The sequence below is a fragment of the Lathyrus oleraceus genome, chromosome 3 (genome assembly GCF_024323335.1).
Source record: "Lathyrus oleraceus cultivar Zhongwan6 chromosome 3, CAAS_Psat_ZW6_1.0, whole genome shotgun sequence".
Taxonomy (NCBI): Eukaryota; Viridiplantae; Streptophyta; class Magnoliopsida; order Fabales; family Fabaceae; genus Lathyrus; species Lathyrus oleraceus.
Genome location: NC_066581.1, coordinates 222,206,638 through 222,227,468, shown reverse-complemented (window position 1 = coordinate 222,227,468; position 20,831 = coordinate 222,206,638). Strand labels below are relative to the sequence as shown.

The 20,831-nt window shown below is 31.0% G+C and overlaps 1 protein-coding gene across 1 annotated transcript; it reads right to left on the bottom strand.

The window, feature by feature from the left end:
- Nucleotides 1–16,072: 16,072 nt before the first annotated feature.
- LOC127126427 (BTB/POZ domain and ankyrin repeat-containing protein COCH) lies at nt 16,073–18,960 on the bottom strand. The gene is made up of 2 exons (NM_001427573.1): nt 18,249–18,960; nt 16,073–17,171 (listed from the first exon to the last, which is right to left on the bottom strand). Exons 1-2 carry the CDS (start codon nt 18,699–18,701, stop codon nt 16,173–16,175), a joined length of 1,452 nt encoding a protein of 483 aa, NP_001414502.1. The 5' UTR covers nt 18,702–18,960; the 3' UTR covers nt 16,073–16,172.
- Nucleotides 18,961–20,831: the final 1,871 nt, after the last annotated feature.

The following is a 20,831-nucleotide window of genomic DNA, read 5'->3' as shown; positions in this document are numbered from 1 at the left end:
GCATAAAAACATTTAATTCATGAAAAATACCAAAACTAATCCAAAAAATAATTTTAATTCAGAATATGGAAGAGAAATATATTTAAATATTTTTCATGAAAGTCCCATATTTTGGGGATTAAAAATAAAATTTCTATGAATTAAACAAAATAATAGGATTAAATGAAAAATCAGAAAATAAAATGAAATTAAAAAAAACAAGGGCCATCAAATCTCCCTCATTAATTGAGGTGGCAGATCTGATGGTCAAGCGCGCGCGTTCCATGGTGCATTGCAGTCAATGCGTGGCACAAGTGGTAATCAAAAGCAACGGATGAGATTAGAATATTTTAAACGGATCAAAGGGATGTGAGGGTACCAACACACCACCGGAGCTAGGGCTTCGGTCATCTTCTCTGGTGGACCTCACCGGGCTGGTCCACCATCAACCTTCACCAAAATAAAAAGTGAATACCCTAATTTTAAGAGAAAACCGCTAGGAATCTAAATATGTCCTTAAAATTCTCCAATTCTCACTATATTGAAATATACGTGGAATTGAAAATTGAGGAGTATGAATTGAGTTGCTTCGATTTAACCTCAAAGCAACTCAATCATGTTGCCTACATTGATAGGACTTCAACCAACCAAAAATTAATTGAAATGATGGAGAATTGAGAGAGAAATGAAGAGAGAAATTTTGACAAATTTCACCTTCTGTTTGTAAGGATGAAGCTCGAGCTGGATCTCAATTGGCTTCGGCTTGCTTCTAGTTGATTGCAGGAGGTGAATTGAGAGCTCAAATGGCTTGGATTCTTGGAGTTTCAACTTCAAAATAGAAGTTAAATTGAAACTCGATTTTCAAATGAAAACCTTCAAGATTATCCTTTAATGGAGGTGGGAAGGTTGCAGGGGCAAAGCTTGGGAAAGGTGTGTGTGTCATTCTTGAGGCAATCCACTTGTTTATATAGCCAATGAAATTCAGTTTTGCACCCTTTGAATTTTTGACCAAATTAGAAACCATGGTGCATGGATGCATGAACAATGATTTAGGCCTAAAGAATAATGCAGTCCAACTTCAATTCATTCATAATGAGTACTGAGGTCATCACATGGAAGCATGCAAAGAGAAATGATCATTTGAATCCAAATCTTGCCAAAACAAACCCAACAAAGTAGCCATGCGTAAGTCCCTCAAATCTTGTCCAAATGAAGAGATCTTTGACTTTTTGGAAAGGTGGCATCAAGGGGAACAACTTTGATGTTGAACACGTTTCCATTTGGATCTTGGATCATGATGAATTTTTAGGTGGAAGTTTAGGAAATTAAACATAACTGAAATTTTTCAAAGTACCAAGTCAAATATCCACTTCTTCCACCTTGAATAACTTTTGATATGAGATTCAAATGGAAAAAGTTCCTTCATAAAAGTTGTAGCTCTTTCAAACCTATTAAATTTGGTTACAAATTTGACCTCATTTATATTTGGCATGAAGGATTTATCCATTTTATAAATTGAGGAAAATTACTTGTTCAATGGTAATGGCCCAAAATGACCTATAATATTTCCTCTTGGGACATGCCCTTTCAAGCTTAATTTGAAGTTTCTCAAAGCACCAAAGTTATAGAGGACATATTGAAATTGATCATGAAACTTGTATGTACTTCATAATATAAATATTGAGCAAGTTATGATCCTTAGAAGTTGACCTCTTAATTAGGGCACAAACAAAATGACTTATAATCTTTCACCATAAAAAATGACTTTCTAAGAAAAACTAGCTTTTGACCTCAACATGAAAGTTGTTTGTAATGTCATAAGTAGTAACTTTTATATTGGAATATTTTTCATATGACAAATAATATAAGAGATAGGGTCTAGGGAACCCCAGTTTTGATCAGTTGACTTTCTCTAGTCAACTTCTTAGAACCAACTTGCAAACTTGAAGTTCTCATGATCTTTTGGACCCATGGAGGATCATATATGATTTAGATGATGTGAAATGAAGTATGTAGCAGGGTATTCGTTACCTTTAGATTTATTGACTAAATCAAAAAGTAAATCATACAATTCGAGTCGCCACCGCACTTCTATTTATCCAAAGGAAAGGTTAGAAAGCGTACAAAAACCGAGAAGTTTTATCAAATCAAAAACTAATAAAAATGTCAGAGATCTGGGTAAGGGGGTTGGTTATGCAATGGGAAGGTTTTAAAAACATCCTTAGTACTCTAAGGGAGCCCTTTTCACAATTGTTGTAAGGTAGGTTGGTATTTGTGTAAATTATTTGTGCAAACATGATTGGGGAGATGAGATAAGACTGTACAAGTTATTTACAATTTTGTGTTTGAATGGATGAACCCATTTCCTACGTACCATCTTAAAAAAGATTAGGATCAAAACCTCGTAGTTCGGGGTAAAAATCTCAAAAGAAGTTGGTGAATTAATTGGTTCAAAAGCCTTAAGGTCTTTTGTTATCAAAGGGAGAAAACTCAACCTAAAACCACAAATCCACCATGTGAGGAGAGCTTCAACATGCTAGTGAGGGGTTAACCCTATAATAAGCATGGAAGACTTATAGTCCATCACTAAGGATATAGGTGAGCATTATATCAACCTCAAGGATAACTCAAACCTAATAGCTAATGTTTATGAAAAGCTTTGGCAAGAAGTGGCCATTGAAACCACAAAAACAATTGAGTGAGTTGTATTTATCAATGAAAAGTATTTACAAAGTAAGGTCAAAGTTGACTTAGAATTCAATTCAAAATAAGTGTTATGAAAAGAAGTTTGGAAAATCAAAAACATAGTGCTTAGGTTTCTAATTTTTGAAAAGCAATGTTAATGTTTGCACAAAAGTTTGGCTTGGGTTAGAGTGGAGGGAAGAAGAAGAATGGCTAAGGCCTTAAACATGCAAAGATGAAGGAAGAGAAATAAAACCACAATGGAGTTCCCTTCTTGAGATCATAGTGATGATCCAAGTTGTTCCCTTTCCTTTGGAATATAGCAAGCAATAAGAAAATAACTCAAGCAATCAAGCATACAATCAAGCTCCTAGGAATCTTCCAATGGCTTTTGTATCTCTCACTTTAGATGCTCATGACAATGGTTCTTCCACTTGGCAATTTTGGGATCCCTAGCACACAAGAACACACAAATCAAAAAGTTCCACAATGCAAACGAAGAATGGACAAGAGTGAGTTTAGAAATAAGGTCCTTTCAATTCATCTTCAAGATTAAGCATTCTAAAGGCATGAGGCCTAGTTGCTCTTTGTCATTTTTTCTTCTTTTATAGCATTCTAAAGGCATGAGGCCTAGTTGATCTTTGACTCCATTTTTTGCATAGGTAAGGTCCTAAAATCTAAGTCCTTTTGTCGATTTTGCATTTAGTTCACACAAACAGAAAAACAACACAAGCACAATAGTATATACACAATAATGTGCTCAAGTGAGCAAAAGGCAAATTGCATAAACATAAACATGAGCTCAAGTGAGCAAAGGGGCAAAAGCAAATGAATTAATGAACAAGATATTAAATTGCATAAAAGTAAATTGCAAGAATTAAATGACTTGAATTAAAAGTTAGTGGTTAGTAGTTAGTGTTAGTGTGCCATGAGGCAATTTAGCGTTATGTTAAGCAATCGTAAGTGGACTAATGTAGTAGTCACACCTATCTGAGGCCGGTCAATAAAACTATAGGCAACAAACACAAGTTATAGACCGTGACTAGTAAGCCAAGCTCCTACAACTTGTCATGCCAAAAGAAAAGAAGAATGATCTTGTATTGATTTAGGTTTTTTGCTTGACCAAGAAGCAACTTATCCTTAATGCAAAGCCATTCACTTGATCTTTGATCAAGATAAATTAGATTTGAATCAAGGAAGGTTAAGCCTCTCATATGTCAAGGCTAACCACCAATCTTTAACTCATTGATCAAAAAGAAAAAGATGAAGAAGAAGAAGAATAAGAATGTATATGAATTGAAATTCAAATGAGATATCCAACACACATTGATCAAACATGAATAGAATCAAAGTCAATCAATGGTAAACAGAAGCAAGATGAAGTTTAAAGGTCAAGAAACTAATAAAATATTTTTGGTATTTTTGAGAATTAAAATAATACTTGAATTAAAATAAACAATTAAAGGTCAAACTTAAAATCCATTTCAAATCAACTTGAAAAAAGTCCAAATGGATCATCCTAAGTTCAACAAGGTCAAACAAAGTTTGACAAAAAATTTCAGCATTTTTGGAAACCATAAACTATTTTTAAACAATTAAAAATGAATAAAAAATAACCTAATTGAACTAAAATATCAAATAAATCTCAAATCAATTAATAAATTGATGAGAATATTTTTCATAGATTCATCATCATTCAAAGAGGTTAAAAAAATATTTTTGCATTTTTTGAATATTGGAAACTATTTAAAATGAATTAAAAATAACCAGAAAAGAGAAAATTCACAAAAAATATCAAATGACAAAATAAAAAATATTAAAAATCATTTTCAGAAACTAGAATTAAAAAGGAAAATAATGCAATTGGTCCCATATATTTTTGGAATAAAATGAAAGAGATATGGATTTTTGAAATAAAAGGAAATAAAGAAAATAAAAATGGAAAATCAGAAATTGCCAAAAATCCTGGCGCGTTGGATCAACCTCATTAAATGAGGTGGCACATCCAAGGATCCTCGTGCGTGCGCTCATGGTAGGCATTAGTCAACTGAGAAACATAATGCATTTAAAATGGTCATAACATTGAAAGGCTCTGATTCAATCTGAAAATCATCATCAACGGTCCAAATTAAATCTGGCAACAGGGACGGTGGTGTACACCACCGTCTTCTCCGGCAAGCATGCTAGCTCCGGCCAGAGTTGCAGGTCATGAAATCTTAACCAAAATGGATGATCCTCATATCATTGGAAAGCTGGGGTGATGTACATCACCCCTGTGCCATTGATTTTCACTCTAGACTCTCATAGAAAGAGAAATCAAAGATGGAAAATTATGGAGTTCAAACTGAACTTGATGGATTTATGCAATTAAGTACACCAATCAATTGCCTCTTATAAGAGGACTTCAGAGGAGCCAACAAACACAAGAAATGATCAAGATCCAGTGAGATTCGAATGAAAAAAGTTTGAACAACAACCTTTAAAGTGCAGCTCTATGAAGCACGATCTCTTCCAATTCTCTGTTGCAGTTTGCTCTTGAGATGGAAATGAAGTGAGACTAAGGAATTAGAGTCCAGTAATCAACCAAGGAAGTTGAAAATTGGAACTGAAAAATTGAAATGAAATTGCAAAATTCCTTTAGATGAGTGTGGGGATTCACTTCTGCAGCATGTAAGGCGCCTTAGGTTGGTTTAGAATGAAGCTAAGCATGTTTATTTATAGTGAAAGTTGATGCAAGCAAGGTGAATTTCATGTGCATGTGTGATGAGGGCCTCCATGCATGGGCCTGTATAGGCGCATGGGAGGCCTAAATGCAATTGATTTGGCATGGTGATATCACAATAAGCTAAATTGGGCGTGTACATGGCTTTGCAAATTAGTGTGCATGAAGTTTTAACAATGTTTCCATAAATGCACATAAATTTTCCTCTCTTCGAAAATGCACCTTACCAAAATGAAACATGGCCTTATGGGTAATGGTTGGAAAGGTCTTGACATGAGAAAAAATTGTTATGTTGAACAAAAATCCATTTGGAGTTGGGAAATTAATGAAAATAGACCATGAATTTCAATGTACAAAACATGTTCATGTGAATTTTGCCAAAATGGACCAACTTCAAGCTCTTCTGTTTCAAAGATTCAAGCCTCAAATGACAAAACCTTAAACATAAACGTTGTAGATATTTTCAAGACAATAAATTTGGACTTAAATTTTGCATCATTTGGATTTTTGATGAGAAAGTTATGGGCACTTGAAGTTGGACTTTTTCAAGATTCAATGGCTTTGGTCCAAAGTGACCTATAATGTTTTGTATTATCACATGTACTTATTTTAGGATTATGAAAATTTGTTCAACATAAAAAATGAGGTATACATATTAAAATTTCCAATTCATTTGATCCGACCTAAAAATCATGAAAAATGAGGGAGTTAGGTCCTTGGGAAGTTGACCCAAAATTAGGATTTCAGTATAAATGACCTATAATGTTTTGAAATGGATGATGACCGTACAAGCTTCAAATAAATTTTTGATGAGAATTAAAGTTGTTCATATGGTTCTTAATAACATGTTTTATCTTGGGGTCATCTTCATTTGACAAACACATTAAAAGTTAGGTCTCAGTGGATTTCAAAATAGTCAGATGAATTGACTGATCAACTTCTCAAGTCCAAACTTCAAACCTTGATGAATTGATGATTGAGTACACTCACATAAGATCAAATATGAATGAAATGATGAATGAAAGAATTTACCTTGATTGTATTTGATCATGGGTTGAGGTTGCTTCATGAGCAAGGCACAGTTGATGCACAAATGAATTAGGGTTTCCTTGGGAAACAATCCTCAAGCCCTTTGGTTTGCTTTGATAAAATTGACAAATTGAGATACTTGGGAGGCATATATGATATATGAGAGCTTTTGGAACCATTGTCATGCTTGGTTTCAACTTCATCTGGCCATATAAATGAGCATGGGGCCACCTAGGAGCCTTGGATTCACATGATTGCTCAAGCTACAAAACAAAAGATGTTAGTGACATATTTTTGTGCTTTTGGGTTAGTAAACAAGATAATAAAAGAAATAATATACAATTCAAGCATGCTTGGTGGTCTCAAACCAACTCACACAAGTCCCAACCCAAAGGTAAGGAACCAAGATGCTATGATCCTTGAGGCAAATGTAAAGTGCAATGAAATGATGCCATGAGGGATCTTAGGGTAAAAATCAGGGTCTTACAAAGTATCCCTTGATATATTGGACCAATTGTTGAAGAAAATTGTTGAGGAAGTTACACAAGATACCTAGATGAATTAGGTCTTCCAAGGCAAACAAGCTTCAAACTCTTGATGAATTCTTGATAAAAATGATAAGTGAAGATTATGGGGACCCATATATGATGTATACAACATATGTGAACCATATATTGATTTATCTTCTTGCATTGAGGGTCTCAAACCCTGGTTGTGAGCTTGATGAGGCATTGGTGAATGCACACACTACCTACAAAAGAAACAAAGTTATACATACATATTTTTGGAATTTTGGTTAGTAAACAAAGAAAAACAAAGCATGATATAATCAAATGCGCTTGGTGATCTCTCCCAATACAAACCCAATGAATGAGGGGTAAGGAGGATACCAAGGTGTGATCCCAAAGCCAATGCAAATGATGAGATAATATGAGGAATCTTAGGGCTAAAATTGGGGTCTTACGAGTATGTTGATATTTTTGCTTGGTCTTATCAAGATATTCTTGGTTTGGATACCAATATTGTTGAACATCGATTACCGTTCAAGCTCGAATGTCCTTCGGTTAAGCAAAAGCTTCGCAGAACCAGACTCGACGTGGCACTGAAGATTAAAGAAGACGTTATGAAGCAGTTTGATGTTGGTTTCCTAGCTATTGTTGAATATCCTCAATGGGTTTCTATCATTTTTCCGGTTCCGAAGAAGGATGGGAAGGTTCTAATGTGTGTGGATTATCGTGATCTTAACAAAGCGAGCCTAAAGGATAACTTTTCGTTGCCTCATATTAATGTTTTGGTAGACAACACTGCTTAACATTCAGTCTTTTTTTCATGTTATATTCTTGTATTGTGATTGTGTTCCTCTTTTTCTCTATGCTTTGTTTGTTTGTTTTTTCCAACAACTGGTATCAGAACTTTTGGTTCAATCCAGAGATTAGTGTTCTTAGTATGCATTGTGGTTGCAGTTTTGTCTGATCTTCCACATCAGAAAAGAAGGGTAGTATTGTGAAAGAGTTGTTGAATTGCAGTCACAAATTCCGCTGTGCAGTTTGGGTGAGAAAAAATTGATGGAAGAATTTTTTTGACTTGTGGATAGTTCAAGTCAAATGTGTGTTGATACAATCAAGATTACACAAGATTCAAGATTATGTCGGTGGTTGAAGAGCTTCATGCCAACAAAGAAGTTGTACCATAATGTTTCAATATGGTTTTCCAAATGTGAAAATTCTTGAAGTGATTAAGCTTGAAGTGAAGTATGCTCTTCTTTAGGAGGAGTATGCTAGTTTTTGTAAAACTATGATTGTCGGTGATGACAATGTGAAATTCTTGAAGTGGTTTATCTTCAAGTGAAATATATTTTTTATGAGAGAGTATGACAGTTTTTAAAACTATGATTGTCGGTGAAGACAGTGTGAAAATTCTTGAAGTGGTTTAGTTTCAAGTGAAGTATCTCTTCTTTAGGTGGAGTATGATAGGTTTTTAAAACTATTATTGTCTGTAAAGACAATGTAAAAATTCTTGGAGTGGTGTAGCTACAAGTTACTATACTCTTTATGATGGAGTATGATTGTCAATGAAGACAATGAAAGCTTATGTATTATTTTCAATCAAGGTAATCTTTTGGGTTGGTTGAAAATATACATGTTGAAGAAGTCCCGCATCACTTACTTTTGTGAATGAAGAGAGAGTCCAAGGCTATATATAGGATACGAGTTCTTTAAAGTCCCACATCGGTTAATTTTATGAAGGAAGAATAAGTCCAAGGCTATATATAGGATTCAAGTTCTTCATTCCAAGATGCACCAGTCAAAAGCACTTTAAACTTGTATTTGAATTTCTTTGTTATCTTATACTCTTGTATTAGAATATTGTGAGATGTAGTTAAATATTTATTTTGGATGATGTGGGTGTATTGGGGGGCCTAGGTTAGTTGAGGTTATATTATCTGTTGTAACAATTTTCACATGGTGTTATTATTTTGTTGTCATTTTAGTGGTTTTGTCTCCAGTTTCGGAGTTCCGCGTTATATTCTTGTGTTGTGATTGTGTTCCTCTTTTTTCTCTATGATTTATTTGTCTTTTTCCCAATAACTGCTAATGTTGGGTGCAAGTGTGAGGGGTTAAAGTCCCATATTGTATATAAATGGGTGGAATATTGGATTTATAAGAGAGAGAACTCATTTATCTAGCACCTTAAGATTTTGGATTGAGATATGGTATCTCTCTCTCTCTCTTGTGGTCCTGGAGCATTAGTCTCATTGATACTCTCGACTCTCCCGGACTCCCCAACACCCCTTACAACTTAAAAAGCGGGCTTTACTTATATCGATGCCCCTTTACAAATTAAAGAGGAGTCTTTATTTTTATTGGTGCCTATTTCAACCTTGTATGCAGGCGCCAATACGTTTTAAGCTTCTTATATGAGTTTGATTTTTTTTTGAAACATGGATAGATCGAAAATAACGAGGGAAAGATGGTTCGTTTGAAGTTAAAGTTGGGGAATGTAGTTATTGAGATAAAATTATTATAATTATACCATCTGAAATAATAAAAAAATTATGAAATTTAGTAAAGTGTACTATTGAATGAATTCATATTAGACGGTCATGTAAAATGTGTTATAATATTTTATATTTAAATATTATATCATTATTATATTTTAATAACTTTTACACAAGTATATAATTAATAGATATATTAATTGTATATTCAATGAATAGCCTTAACTAATTAAGTTTTGAAATATAAAAAAAACTAACTAAATATCTATTTAGAAAATAACTACTTAACTAATTTAATATAAACATAAATATGAGTATATTTAAACGTTCATTTTAAAATAATAAAAATCATAATTGGCTATATATATATATATATATATATATATATATATATATATATATATATATATATATATATATATATATATATATATATATATATATATATATATTATATATATATATATATATATATATATATATATATATATATATATATATATATATATATATATATATATATATATATATATATATAGATATTTTCCCTAATATATCGTGGTACCAACATATTGAGATTTTATCTAGACAAATTTGTAGAACACTTTACCATATACGATAAAAGTAACTGTGGTGAAATATTTTAAGATATTATCACGGTTGTTATAAAATAATCGTGGTGAAAATTATTCCTTTGAAAATAAATCATAATAAGCTAAAGTTATTTTCCTTATAACATAACAGCTCTCTAGCAAAAACGCTTCAGAACAAAAAAACTCCATAGCAAAAATTTATGTTCACTAATCTCAATTCTTCATTAACCATTATCATATATGGTAGAATCGAGGAAAGGAAAGACTAAACTCCACACGAAGGGATCACGAAACTCATTTATTTGACATCTTGATGGTACGTGAAATATTTCACCACTATTCATGTTATATTAAAATTATTGTTGTTATTGTTGTTCTTGAGACCCTAAATTCACTACTAAAAAACATACTTTCATTGACACAATATGACAATGGTCAATTTTCCACCGTAGTCATATCACATTTTTTTACGCGCATGCTTTTTTTCATTTTATTAAGAAACTTTTCATCACGGTTCCTGAAAATAACGTGGTCATAGAACTTGGATGACAAACTTCGAATCCCAGCATCAACATTTTCCCATTTTTTCAATAAAAATAAACACGTGACCCTTAACATTTTTTGTTATTTTAATATTAAAAGTATAATAACTACGGTTATTTCATTCAACCGTGGTTATAATTTTCATATTTCACTACAGTTGTTTCTTGCAAACGTTGTGAATTTATTTTCACTTAATAAAAATATAACATGCACTTTATTTCGTTCATAACACACAAAGGTGCCCTAACAAATGAGACGATATCGATTGTGAAATCATTTCTGAAAACGAATATCATTTATAAAAACGAATATCATTTATGGAAATGAAATATTTATCCTCTTACACTTACGGTACATTACCATTCTCTCTCTCTCTCTCTCTCTCTCTCTCTCTCTCTCTCTTGTTGTGGTAATGGTACTACTTTCTGAAAGTTTATGATCTTCGCTAGGGTTACATTTCATTTCTTGATTTGTTTTTTAACATAATGACATTGTGATGTGTATTATTCATGTTTACATGTTCATGTTTTGTGACTATAATTTTGTTCATGTTTTGTTATTATAACTTTGTTCATGTTACAAACTCATTATTGAGTTGTTGATTGTAGTCATGGTTTTGGTGTTCATAAAGGAAGTAAATGACAACAGACACTAAGAGAATGACATTCTTTTATTCTTTAAGAAGGCATTAAATTTTGAGACTTTTGAACGTTTGAAGTTTTCTCAGACTTTTGCTTCTCTTCCTTTGATTTTTTCTTCATTAGCTTCTTGATCTTCTTCTCAAAATCTCTCTTTTGATCCTTATAATTCTTTGGTTTACCCATTTTAGCTGAAGCGTAATGTGATCTGGATGATTATACAAACGTCTGTTTTTATAAGAAGAAATCTTGAATAACGTACAATCTATCTTGAAGACTATGCATCTTGGAAAGATTTTCCTTTTAGAATTTGACTTTGACTATCTTGAATATTATGGATAATTGCTTACCTTTTTCACCGGCCATTGAGATTTCGTGAATATTTTATTTTTGTTTTTACTCAGATTCTCTCTTATCTCTTTTTTTTTATCTTCTGTGTGTATATTATTATTCTTAAGAAACACTAGTGTCTACTTCATATGAAGAACATCGAGAAGGAATATGGGAAAAATAACAAGTAAGTATCTTATATTCTTCATTAATAATTTTTTGTAAGTTATAATTTCAAGAAGGAATATGGAAAAAATAACAAGTATTTTATATTCTCTATTCATAATTTCTAAGGTTATTCACTCACAACTATTATTATTTTAAATTATAGGTGTTTAAAATCAAGACACCAAGATAAAAAAAATAGTATTATTTGTTGTAATGATGCCAACATTGTAGTTTATTTTGTGTCATTTTGGTTTTGATGTAATATACAATTTTTTTTTCTTAATAGAATTGTGTCATTAATGTAATATAATTTTTTTTGTCTAATTCAATTTTAAAATGGGTGTATTGTTGTTTTAGTCTGATATGATTTAGAAATATTCAGTTTAAAATTTGGGAATACTGTAAAATAAAAAAAATAATATATATATATATATATATATATATATATATATATATATATATATATATATATATATATATATATATATATATATATATAAAGAACAAATTATATCACAACGGTTTTTAACTCAACTATTGTTATAACACACTATCCAGAATAATAAAAGGAAAAAATGTCATTGTAGGGATTCGAACTCAAGACCTATAAATTATTTCACAATGGTTGTTTGCTTTAATCGTTATTATAAGTAGCGTGCTACCTAACTTATAATCATGGTTACTCGTTCGCTGTTGAAACCAGAATACATACGCTACCTAATAACGGGCATGAAACTGTTATTATGTGTTTCGCAACCGTCATTATATGTCTTTTCCATAGTAGTGATCCTAGAGTGTCAACATTGTGTAACATTGTTTTTTTACATTGTTGTTTGTGGAGGTGTTGTTTAGTTGTTGAAACTTTGAAATGTTTTTAATGTTATATTGTTGTGATTGAGAGTGAAAGTGACATTGTGATTAACAGTAACCATGGTGAAAATAATTCTTTTTAAAAACTAAAACCAAAACAAAGCTTGTGGAACAAGAAACAAAATCATATAGCAGAGACATGCACCTTCATGAATGTGAACCAATTAACCACAATCAAGTTCTACAAGATGAAAATTAGCAAGAAGCTATGAAGGAAGAAATTAATGCAATTGAGAAGAATCACACATGGGGTTTGGTTGATCATTCAAGCAAAGAGAGTCGTAGATGTAATGTGGGTCTATAATTTGAAGCTCAAGCTAATGAAGAAATTGCTAAGTATAAGGAAATTCTAGTAGCAAAGGGGTTTCTTGAAAGGTCTGAGATTGATTTCAATGAGTTATATGCACCAACTATTATACTTAAAATAATAAGAATCGTGGTGGTCATTTTAGCAAATAAATAATGGGAGATGCATTAGCTAGATTTGAAGTTGACTTTTCTAAATGGATTACTAGACGGGAAGGTCTAGGTCAATAAACCATCATGCTTGAAACAGACACCTAGAATATGGAACAAGAGAATTGGATGCTTTCGAATATTGCTACAAAAATAAACATTAGAACATGGAGTGCATGTGAAAGGGTCAAGTGAATAATATCAAATGATATTATACCTATATGTGGATGATTTTTTTGATAATATGATCAAATGAAACTAAAGAGACAATGTTCAAGACCAGCATGAAGAATGAATTTAAGATGTCATACCTAGGAAACTTGGTTTATTTCCTATATATGGAGTTTAAAAATACAAAATATTGAATTTTATCGCACCATGAGAAATATGCAGAAAATATCTTGAAGAAATTCAAAATGAGCAATTGCGACCCTGCAATTACTCCCATGAAAACACACATCAAATTGAAGAAGTACAAATGATAAACGGATAGATAGAACCTTATACAAACATATCATTGGTTCAGATACATATGCAACAACACTAGAACTGATATTTTCCATATTGTGAAATAGGTAAGCAAATTCATGGAGGAGCTAAGATTATTTCCATTTACATGTATCTAAAAGGATCCAGAGGCAAGATTATTGTCTTTTACATGCATCTAAAAGGATCCTTGAATATATTAAAGACACTACAACAGACTATGGAATACTCATGTCAAAATCAAAAGAACTCAAAAAAAGAGGAAACGCATATGGCTACTTTGATTTTGATTAGGGAGGAGATAAAGATGACAAGAAAAGTATAGTTTTGGTCACTTGTACATGATTTAAGAAGCTCCAATTTTATTGAACACAAAGAAGCAAGGAATAGTAGTCATAACATCCTGTGAAGCAGCATAGTATGTTGCGGTCTCATATGAAACATGACAACCATAATGAATTAAAATGTTATAAACATCAATGTGTTAGTCAACAATAAATCAGCATTTAATCTAGCAAATCATCCAATGAAATATATAAGGAATAAGCATATAAAAAGAAAATATCATTTTGTAAGAGATCAAATTGGTGAGGAGAAGTTAAAGATTTAATATTACAATTTGTAACCAAACCATTTGAAAATCTCAAAAAATTAAAAGAAATGAGAAGATTAGTTGATTTGAATTAGAAGGGGTGTTAATAATGTGTTGCAAGACAATCTATCCCAAACATTATATTATTTTGTATTTTTGGTTTAGTGTTTAGATAGTTTAGTCGATTTTTCCTAATTCTTAGTTTAGTCCGTCAAGGAATTTTTTGGGTTTTCTATTGTATGCATAGATCACCAAACCTTCTTCTTCAATAACCAAATTGTAACATTGAATAATGATCAAAGGAAATTCATTGAGGCATTTCCAGAATTTCTCTTCTTTTCTCTATTCTAATAATACTAGCATTTCAAGTCGTAACTAACAAACACTATAAAGAAATTAAAATGGATTAGTATTAGAAGCACCAGTCTAACAAATTTTCAAGTAAAATTATAGCTAAACTTTATATAAGACTTAGATATTAATATTCAAATGTTTATAGGTCAATATTTTTAAAGAAACATGCAGCTTTTTTTATACAAAAGAAACATGCAGCTATGACCCCGGATCATGTAGAACATACCTTGAAGTAGAAAATTAATATTATAGACTATCCCCTAGAAACTTCCCTAACCAACATAAGCTGAATTTAGACAAGATCCATTGTAATAATTAAAGAAATGATTAACAATATAATAGGATTTTAGCTGTAAGTTTATATTTTTGTTTTTGTCTAAAGAGGCCTAAAAAAGGCAAGGGGGGACAAGAAGAGGATTATATGGAAGGTGATAGTGCCAATTTTTTAACTTGCATGTGTGGTCACACTCATTGTTGCATTCATGCAAGACAACCATTCAAATTTTCCACAGCCACATGATTTTTTATATAGAATAATTAATGATTAAAGCCCAAAACAAATTGCCAATGAATTGCTCCAAAAGGCCTACATAATGTTATAAAGAAAAAAACATTACTAATATATTAGGTGGAAGAAAAAGAAAATAGACAGCACATATCATCTCTTGACTTTTTATATCTACACAAACAAACCCTTGAAAAATAATTTTTTTTCAATTAATTAATTTTCTAACAAAAATATATAATTAAATGAATGGACTCTTGAATTTCATTTAATTGTTGAATACTAATACTTAGGGAAATATTTATATACAAGTCAATCTAATATCAACCTTTGAAAATATTTTAAATATGTAGATATATTATTTATAATAAAAAATATATAATAATTAAAAATAGAAAATAAATACATTATTCTAGGTGTATATAACAAAATTGAAATAAAAAAAAAGAGATTTGAACACACCCTATTTAAAATAATTGAAATTCTTATTATTTATTATTTTAAATAGCAAAATAATATATTAATAAGTAGATGAAAATCATGAAATCCTAACTAATTAGACCTTTTTTAGTTGGGTTAAATCAACCTTTCCTAATCATATAAAAGATTGTACACAAATATTGATATAAATAATTGAGGGATACTTGAGAGAAAGTGGGGGGTGGGACAAGATGAATTGAAATAATGAAAGGAAAACAATAAATAGGCCGTGATATTAGCTTCATATCAGTAAATACAAATTAAAGAGTTGACAGATGAAGGAGAAGAAAATCCATATATCTGAAAAGAAAATTTATTTTGACCTAAAGTTTCTTCCAGAAAAGAAAAAAATAAAATTGATAATTAGATTCTTCTTGTCCCTTATCCCAATCTTCTATGAAACCGCACTTCAAATGGTGACCATTTCATAAGCCTAAAACCAAAATAATAATAAAAATAAAAGAGAAAAAAAAACCCAACAAAACATCATAGAGCCAAAAGAACAGTGATTACCACTATCATTTCACAAAACAAAGTGTTCTTTTTTTGTTGTGATCCACCATACTCATCCAATATTAATGGTAATTGAAATAGCTTTGAAATTATATAAATAATAAATAATAATAATAATAATAATAATAATAATAATAATAATAATAATAATAATATCAGTGAATGTCTATTTGAAAATATTAATTTTAATTAGGGAGAAACTACTCTTACTCTTACATGCAAAGATGGAACAAATTAGTAGTCATGAGAATGATGATGATGATACATGGATGGATTCATAGCTTCCCTTTGATTACTATTATGATCATCATCACCAGAATCCAACCTTGAAGTACTCATTTGAGTATTAGCACCAAGGTTAAGATACACCAACCTTGAATCCATGTTACTGTTGTTGTTGTGATGACTATGATGTTCTTCATTCATATGATTGTGAGGGTACATGTTTGTTGCTGAAGATCCTGTGTTGTTGTTATTAGCATTATTGTTGTTGTTACCTTCTTCTCTTGACATGACAAGAGCTGCAGATTGAACAAGCTCCAAACACAGCCTTAGTTTGTTTGGTTCTATGTGAGTTAATCCAGGGACAGCGCCTTTGAAGAGAAAGTCTGAGGTTAGGGTTCTCAGAATGTCTAAAGGTGTAACGCCGTCGACTGTTCTTACATTCGGGTCAGCGTGGTGGTCGAGAAGCACGGCCACCATGTCCGGCGAGACCATCTCGGCAGCAATGTGAAGCGGGGTTTTACCGGTTGGACCGGCCGGGAAATTCACATCAGCTGCACCGAGTTCTAACAAGGCTTTCACCACTTCTCTACTGCAACTCTCAACCGCGTAAGGTAACGCTAATGCTTCGTCGAGGTTAAGGCCTTCTCCCATTACCATGAGTTTAACTAGCTCCACGTCCGAGGAGTCGAGGGCACGTCTCATCCGACGGATCTTTTGGTCTTCGAGGTCTGCTGCAGCGGTGAGATGATCGTGGTGATGGTGAGGGTTGTGGTGGTGGTGAGGGATTAAGGAGCGGCGTGATAAGGATGATTTCATTCGAAGCTCTTCGATTTTCGCTATGATGTCTATCGGAAGATGCTTCGCCAGCACTTCCGGCGGAAGACCAGATTTCGCGACGAGGTGAGAACATGTTGTCCATAGTTGATGCATGTCTTGTTTTCTTGATGCTAGTAGCACTTTCATTACATCTTCAATAGAAGCTTTTTCCACCATGCTAGCAAGTTGTTTCTGTTGCAAAAAAAAACATAGAATAAGAGAAGTTTTAAATTAAACTATAATGCAGTATCATCACAAATTACTATAATTTTATAATTTTATAGTTCATGTAAGTGAATTTTTTTTTTTTTTGAGATTTGTGTTTAAAATTAAGAAAACTATGCATAAAAGCAAAGAGAACAAAGTGAGTAATTTGTTATCCTCATTTAGACAGAAATAGACTTCTTTTTCTTTGAGACCAAATGAGGAAAGTGAATGTGCTTGTGAAAGATTTCGTGCACTATAGCTAAATGTGTGAAAGACAAGACTAGATTGATTTATGATCTAAATTTAGAAACTCATTCTAGTGAGTGGAAGAACACCAAATCGAGAAAACTGTCATGTCTCTTTTCCTCTAATTTCCAGTACATGATGACATGAAATATTTCAAGGACATCATAAATTAACACAAATAATATAATATAAAAAAAAATAAAAACAATCTAGTGAAGAATAAAAAAGCTGAAAATCAAAAGGAATTAATGTGACAGTGAGATTAATGTAAGTGTTTATCTGTCTTTACGGTGAGAATTGAAGCAACAACTGCATGTGAAGAAGAAGATGAGATTTAGACAAGGAGAATTAATTAATGAGAAAAAATTATTAGAATCAAACCAAAAACAAAGCAAAATAAAACAAAAACACAGTTATTACTCAGTACTGACATTGAGAAGACATGAGATCAAATAATAGAATCTACTGATCGATGGGATAGATAAAAAAATTATATAAAATTAACAAAAATTCTTAAACCAAAACCAAAATCTCATTCTTATTCTTGTTTGTTCTCATCTTCAAAAAAAAAATTAATTAAAAAAAAAACTCTTCCCAGTTCCCAAAAACCAGTAATTGTCGAAATTCCCAAGACCCACAAAAAAACATATGACTGGTCACACAAATCACAAAGACGCAGAAGAATCAAAAGAAGAAAGAGAACTCGTTGATGCTGATAGTTTAGTTTTATTGATGTTATGTTCTTACTACTAACAACACTCCTATTTTTATTGGCAAAAATAAGAATAGGAACAGAAAAGGAAAAAAAGAATAAACCTGAGTGAGCAATGCAAGCTGTTCAACCCCAAAGTATCTCGCGGCGGAGAGAGTATCAAGAGCGAGATCAACGGCCGAGGTACAATGCGTATGCCAACAACCACGGTCGCCGCAATTAGGCCTAGGTTCATGTTTCTGCGGAACAATAGAAACTTGACCACTGTAGAGAAACTGAAGCATCAGCAAGAAAACCTCGTAGCCCACTGAGTTCACCGGTATAACACCGGACCTTGTTGATGAGTTGACTCGGTTGCCTGACGGGTCGAGTCCGGAAGGCGGGTCTGGCCCACAGAAGAATTTTCTGAAGAAGAGACTCCTTGCTGCTAAGATGCATCTGTGAGCGTGGACTAAACGGCCTTCGACGCTGAAAACGACGTCGCTGAAGGCTTGTCCGTTGATGAGAAGATTTAAGTAATCAAGAGAAAGAGATCTTAGGGAGTCTTCAAGGGACATGGTGTTGTTTTTTTCTAGGGTTGTTTGAGTTGGAAAATGATTTTATTGATATGTGATTTTGATGTTACTGTTGTTTGTTTTTGTTTCTGTTGCTGTAGTTGTTTTTGTTGATGATGATGGAGAGAAAGAAAGAGAGAAAAGGTTACTGTGATAGTTTGTGAGAGATGCTTATATATGGAGGGGTATACCCTGTTGGGATGGGAAATTTGATAGGAGATATTTTGAAGAGAGAGAGTGAAAGAGGATTGAAATTTGGGTGGCTGTTCTGGGCGGCTAGGGGGTTTAAAAAAGCTTAAAATAATTGATTAAAAATGATTTTTTTTCTTCTGTTCTTTTTTATGTTTTGTTGTCTCTTTGTGTGTAAAAATACAGGTATTGAGTTAAGTTCAAGCTTATAGGATTATGTTATGTGGTTAAATAATAGTAATGATTTGTATACAACACTATATCACCAATTTGTAGTCTTGCATTCTTGCATGATCATAATTATATATTTTAATTATTTATATCCATATATAAAAATACTGTATCAATTTCAAAATGACTTTTTTATTTAAATTTTTATATATTAGTTACTCCCTAATAAATTATCGTAATACATTATATTTTTATTAAATTTATTGATGCATTGAAAATAATGTATATAATACTAATAATTAAAGAAAACAATTATAAAAAAAGATTAATCATTATATATTTTTAATATAAATTTCTTTACACGATTAGTGTATCACAACATGTTACTTTTAAGTCATTTAAACAAAAGTCAAATTTTAACAATCACAATTAAACAATTTTTATATTGTCGAGGTATATTAATTAAATTTTAAAAAAAATAATAATTAATTGTAACATTAAAAGTTAATAATAATGGTCATTTTAAAAACAAAATTTACTTTTTAATTTCATTTAAGAATCAATCTATTTGGATTATAAATATTTCAATGAATTTAGAAAATAAATTTTTTCTTATATTAAAGATCAGAGATATAATTTAATTATTTATCACTATTGTTAATGATATTTTTTCTATTTTTTTCATTTATGTATGTATGGATAAATTATATTTGTGGTTAAGCATTGCTCTTGAGACCAAGTGTGTTGACTGCGATACTTGTACTGTCGTCTACATTTGAATGATAGTATAATTTTAGTGTCTTTAGAACCTTATTGTGAAAATGTGCAGATTGCATGAGATTAACGGAATGAAAGACGTTTAAGATATAAATATATTTAAGTTTCAAAAAGTTTAAATATATTTTCACTTTTTTAGTAGTAAGGATTTAGAAATTAAGAATCCTATCTTTAATAGTATCATGTGAATTTTTTTGTAATAGACTACTCCCTCTGTTTTAATATATAAGAGAAAAAAAATAAAAATCAGAATTATTAAAAAATCAAAATATAATTAAAATAAAGTGCTTTTGGATATAAGATTCAAAATAAGAAGAAAAAGAAACATAATGGGGGCGTAAGATTCAACTAAAATATATTTATCGAGAGTTAACCTAGATATTAGGCAAGTTATATATATATATATATATATATATATATATATATATATATATATATATATATATATATATATATATATATATATATATATATATATATATATATATATATATATATATATATATATATATATATAATTCAACTAAAATATATTTATTGAGAGTTAACCTAGATATTAGGCAAGGTTATATATATATATAAATATATATATATATATATATATATATATATATATATATATATATATATATATATATATATAATTCAACTAGAATATATTTATTGAGAGTTAACCTAGATATTAGGCAAGGTTATATATATATATATATATATATATATATATATATATATATATATATATATATATATATATATAATATTAAATAACTTATATTCTTAGAGAAGACAATTTTAAAACCAATTTTTTTATCAAAACTCATCGGCAATAAAAATTCAAGCCATAACAAAATGTTGATACAAGAAACATTAGCCCCACAGTTCTAAAGCCATGGTTGTCAACACCATCAACATTTTGTATATTAAGAATGAATGTGAGAAAATTATACACAAGAAGGAGGTTGAATTATGTATATTAAAATTTACTTCTTTTTTTTA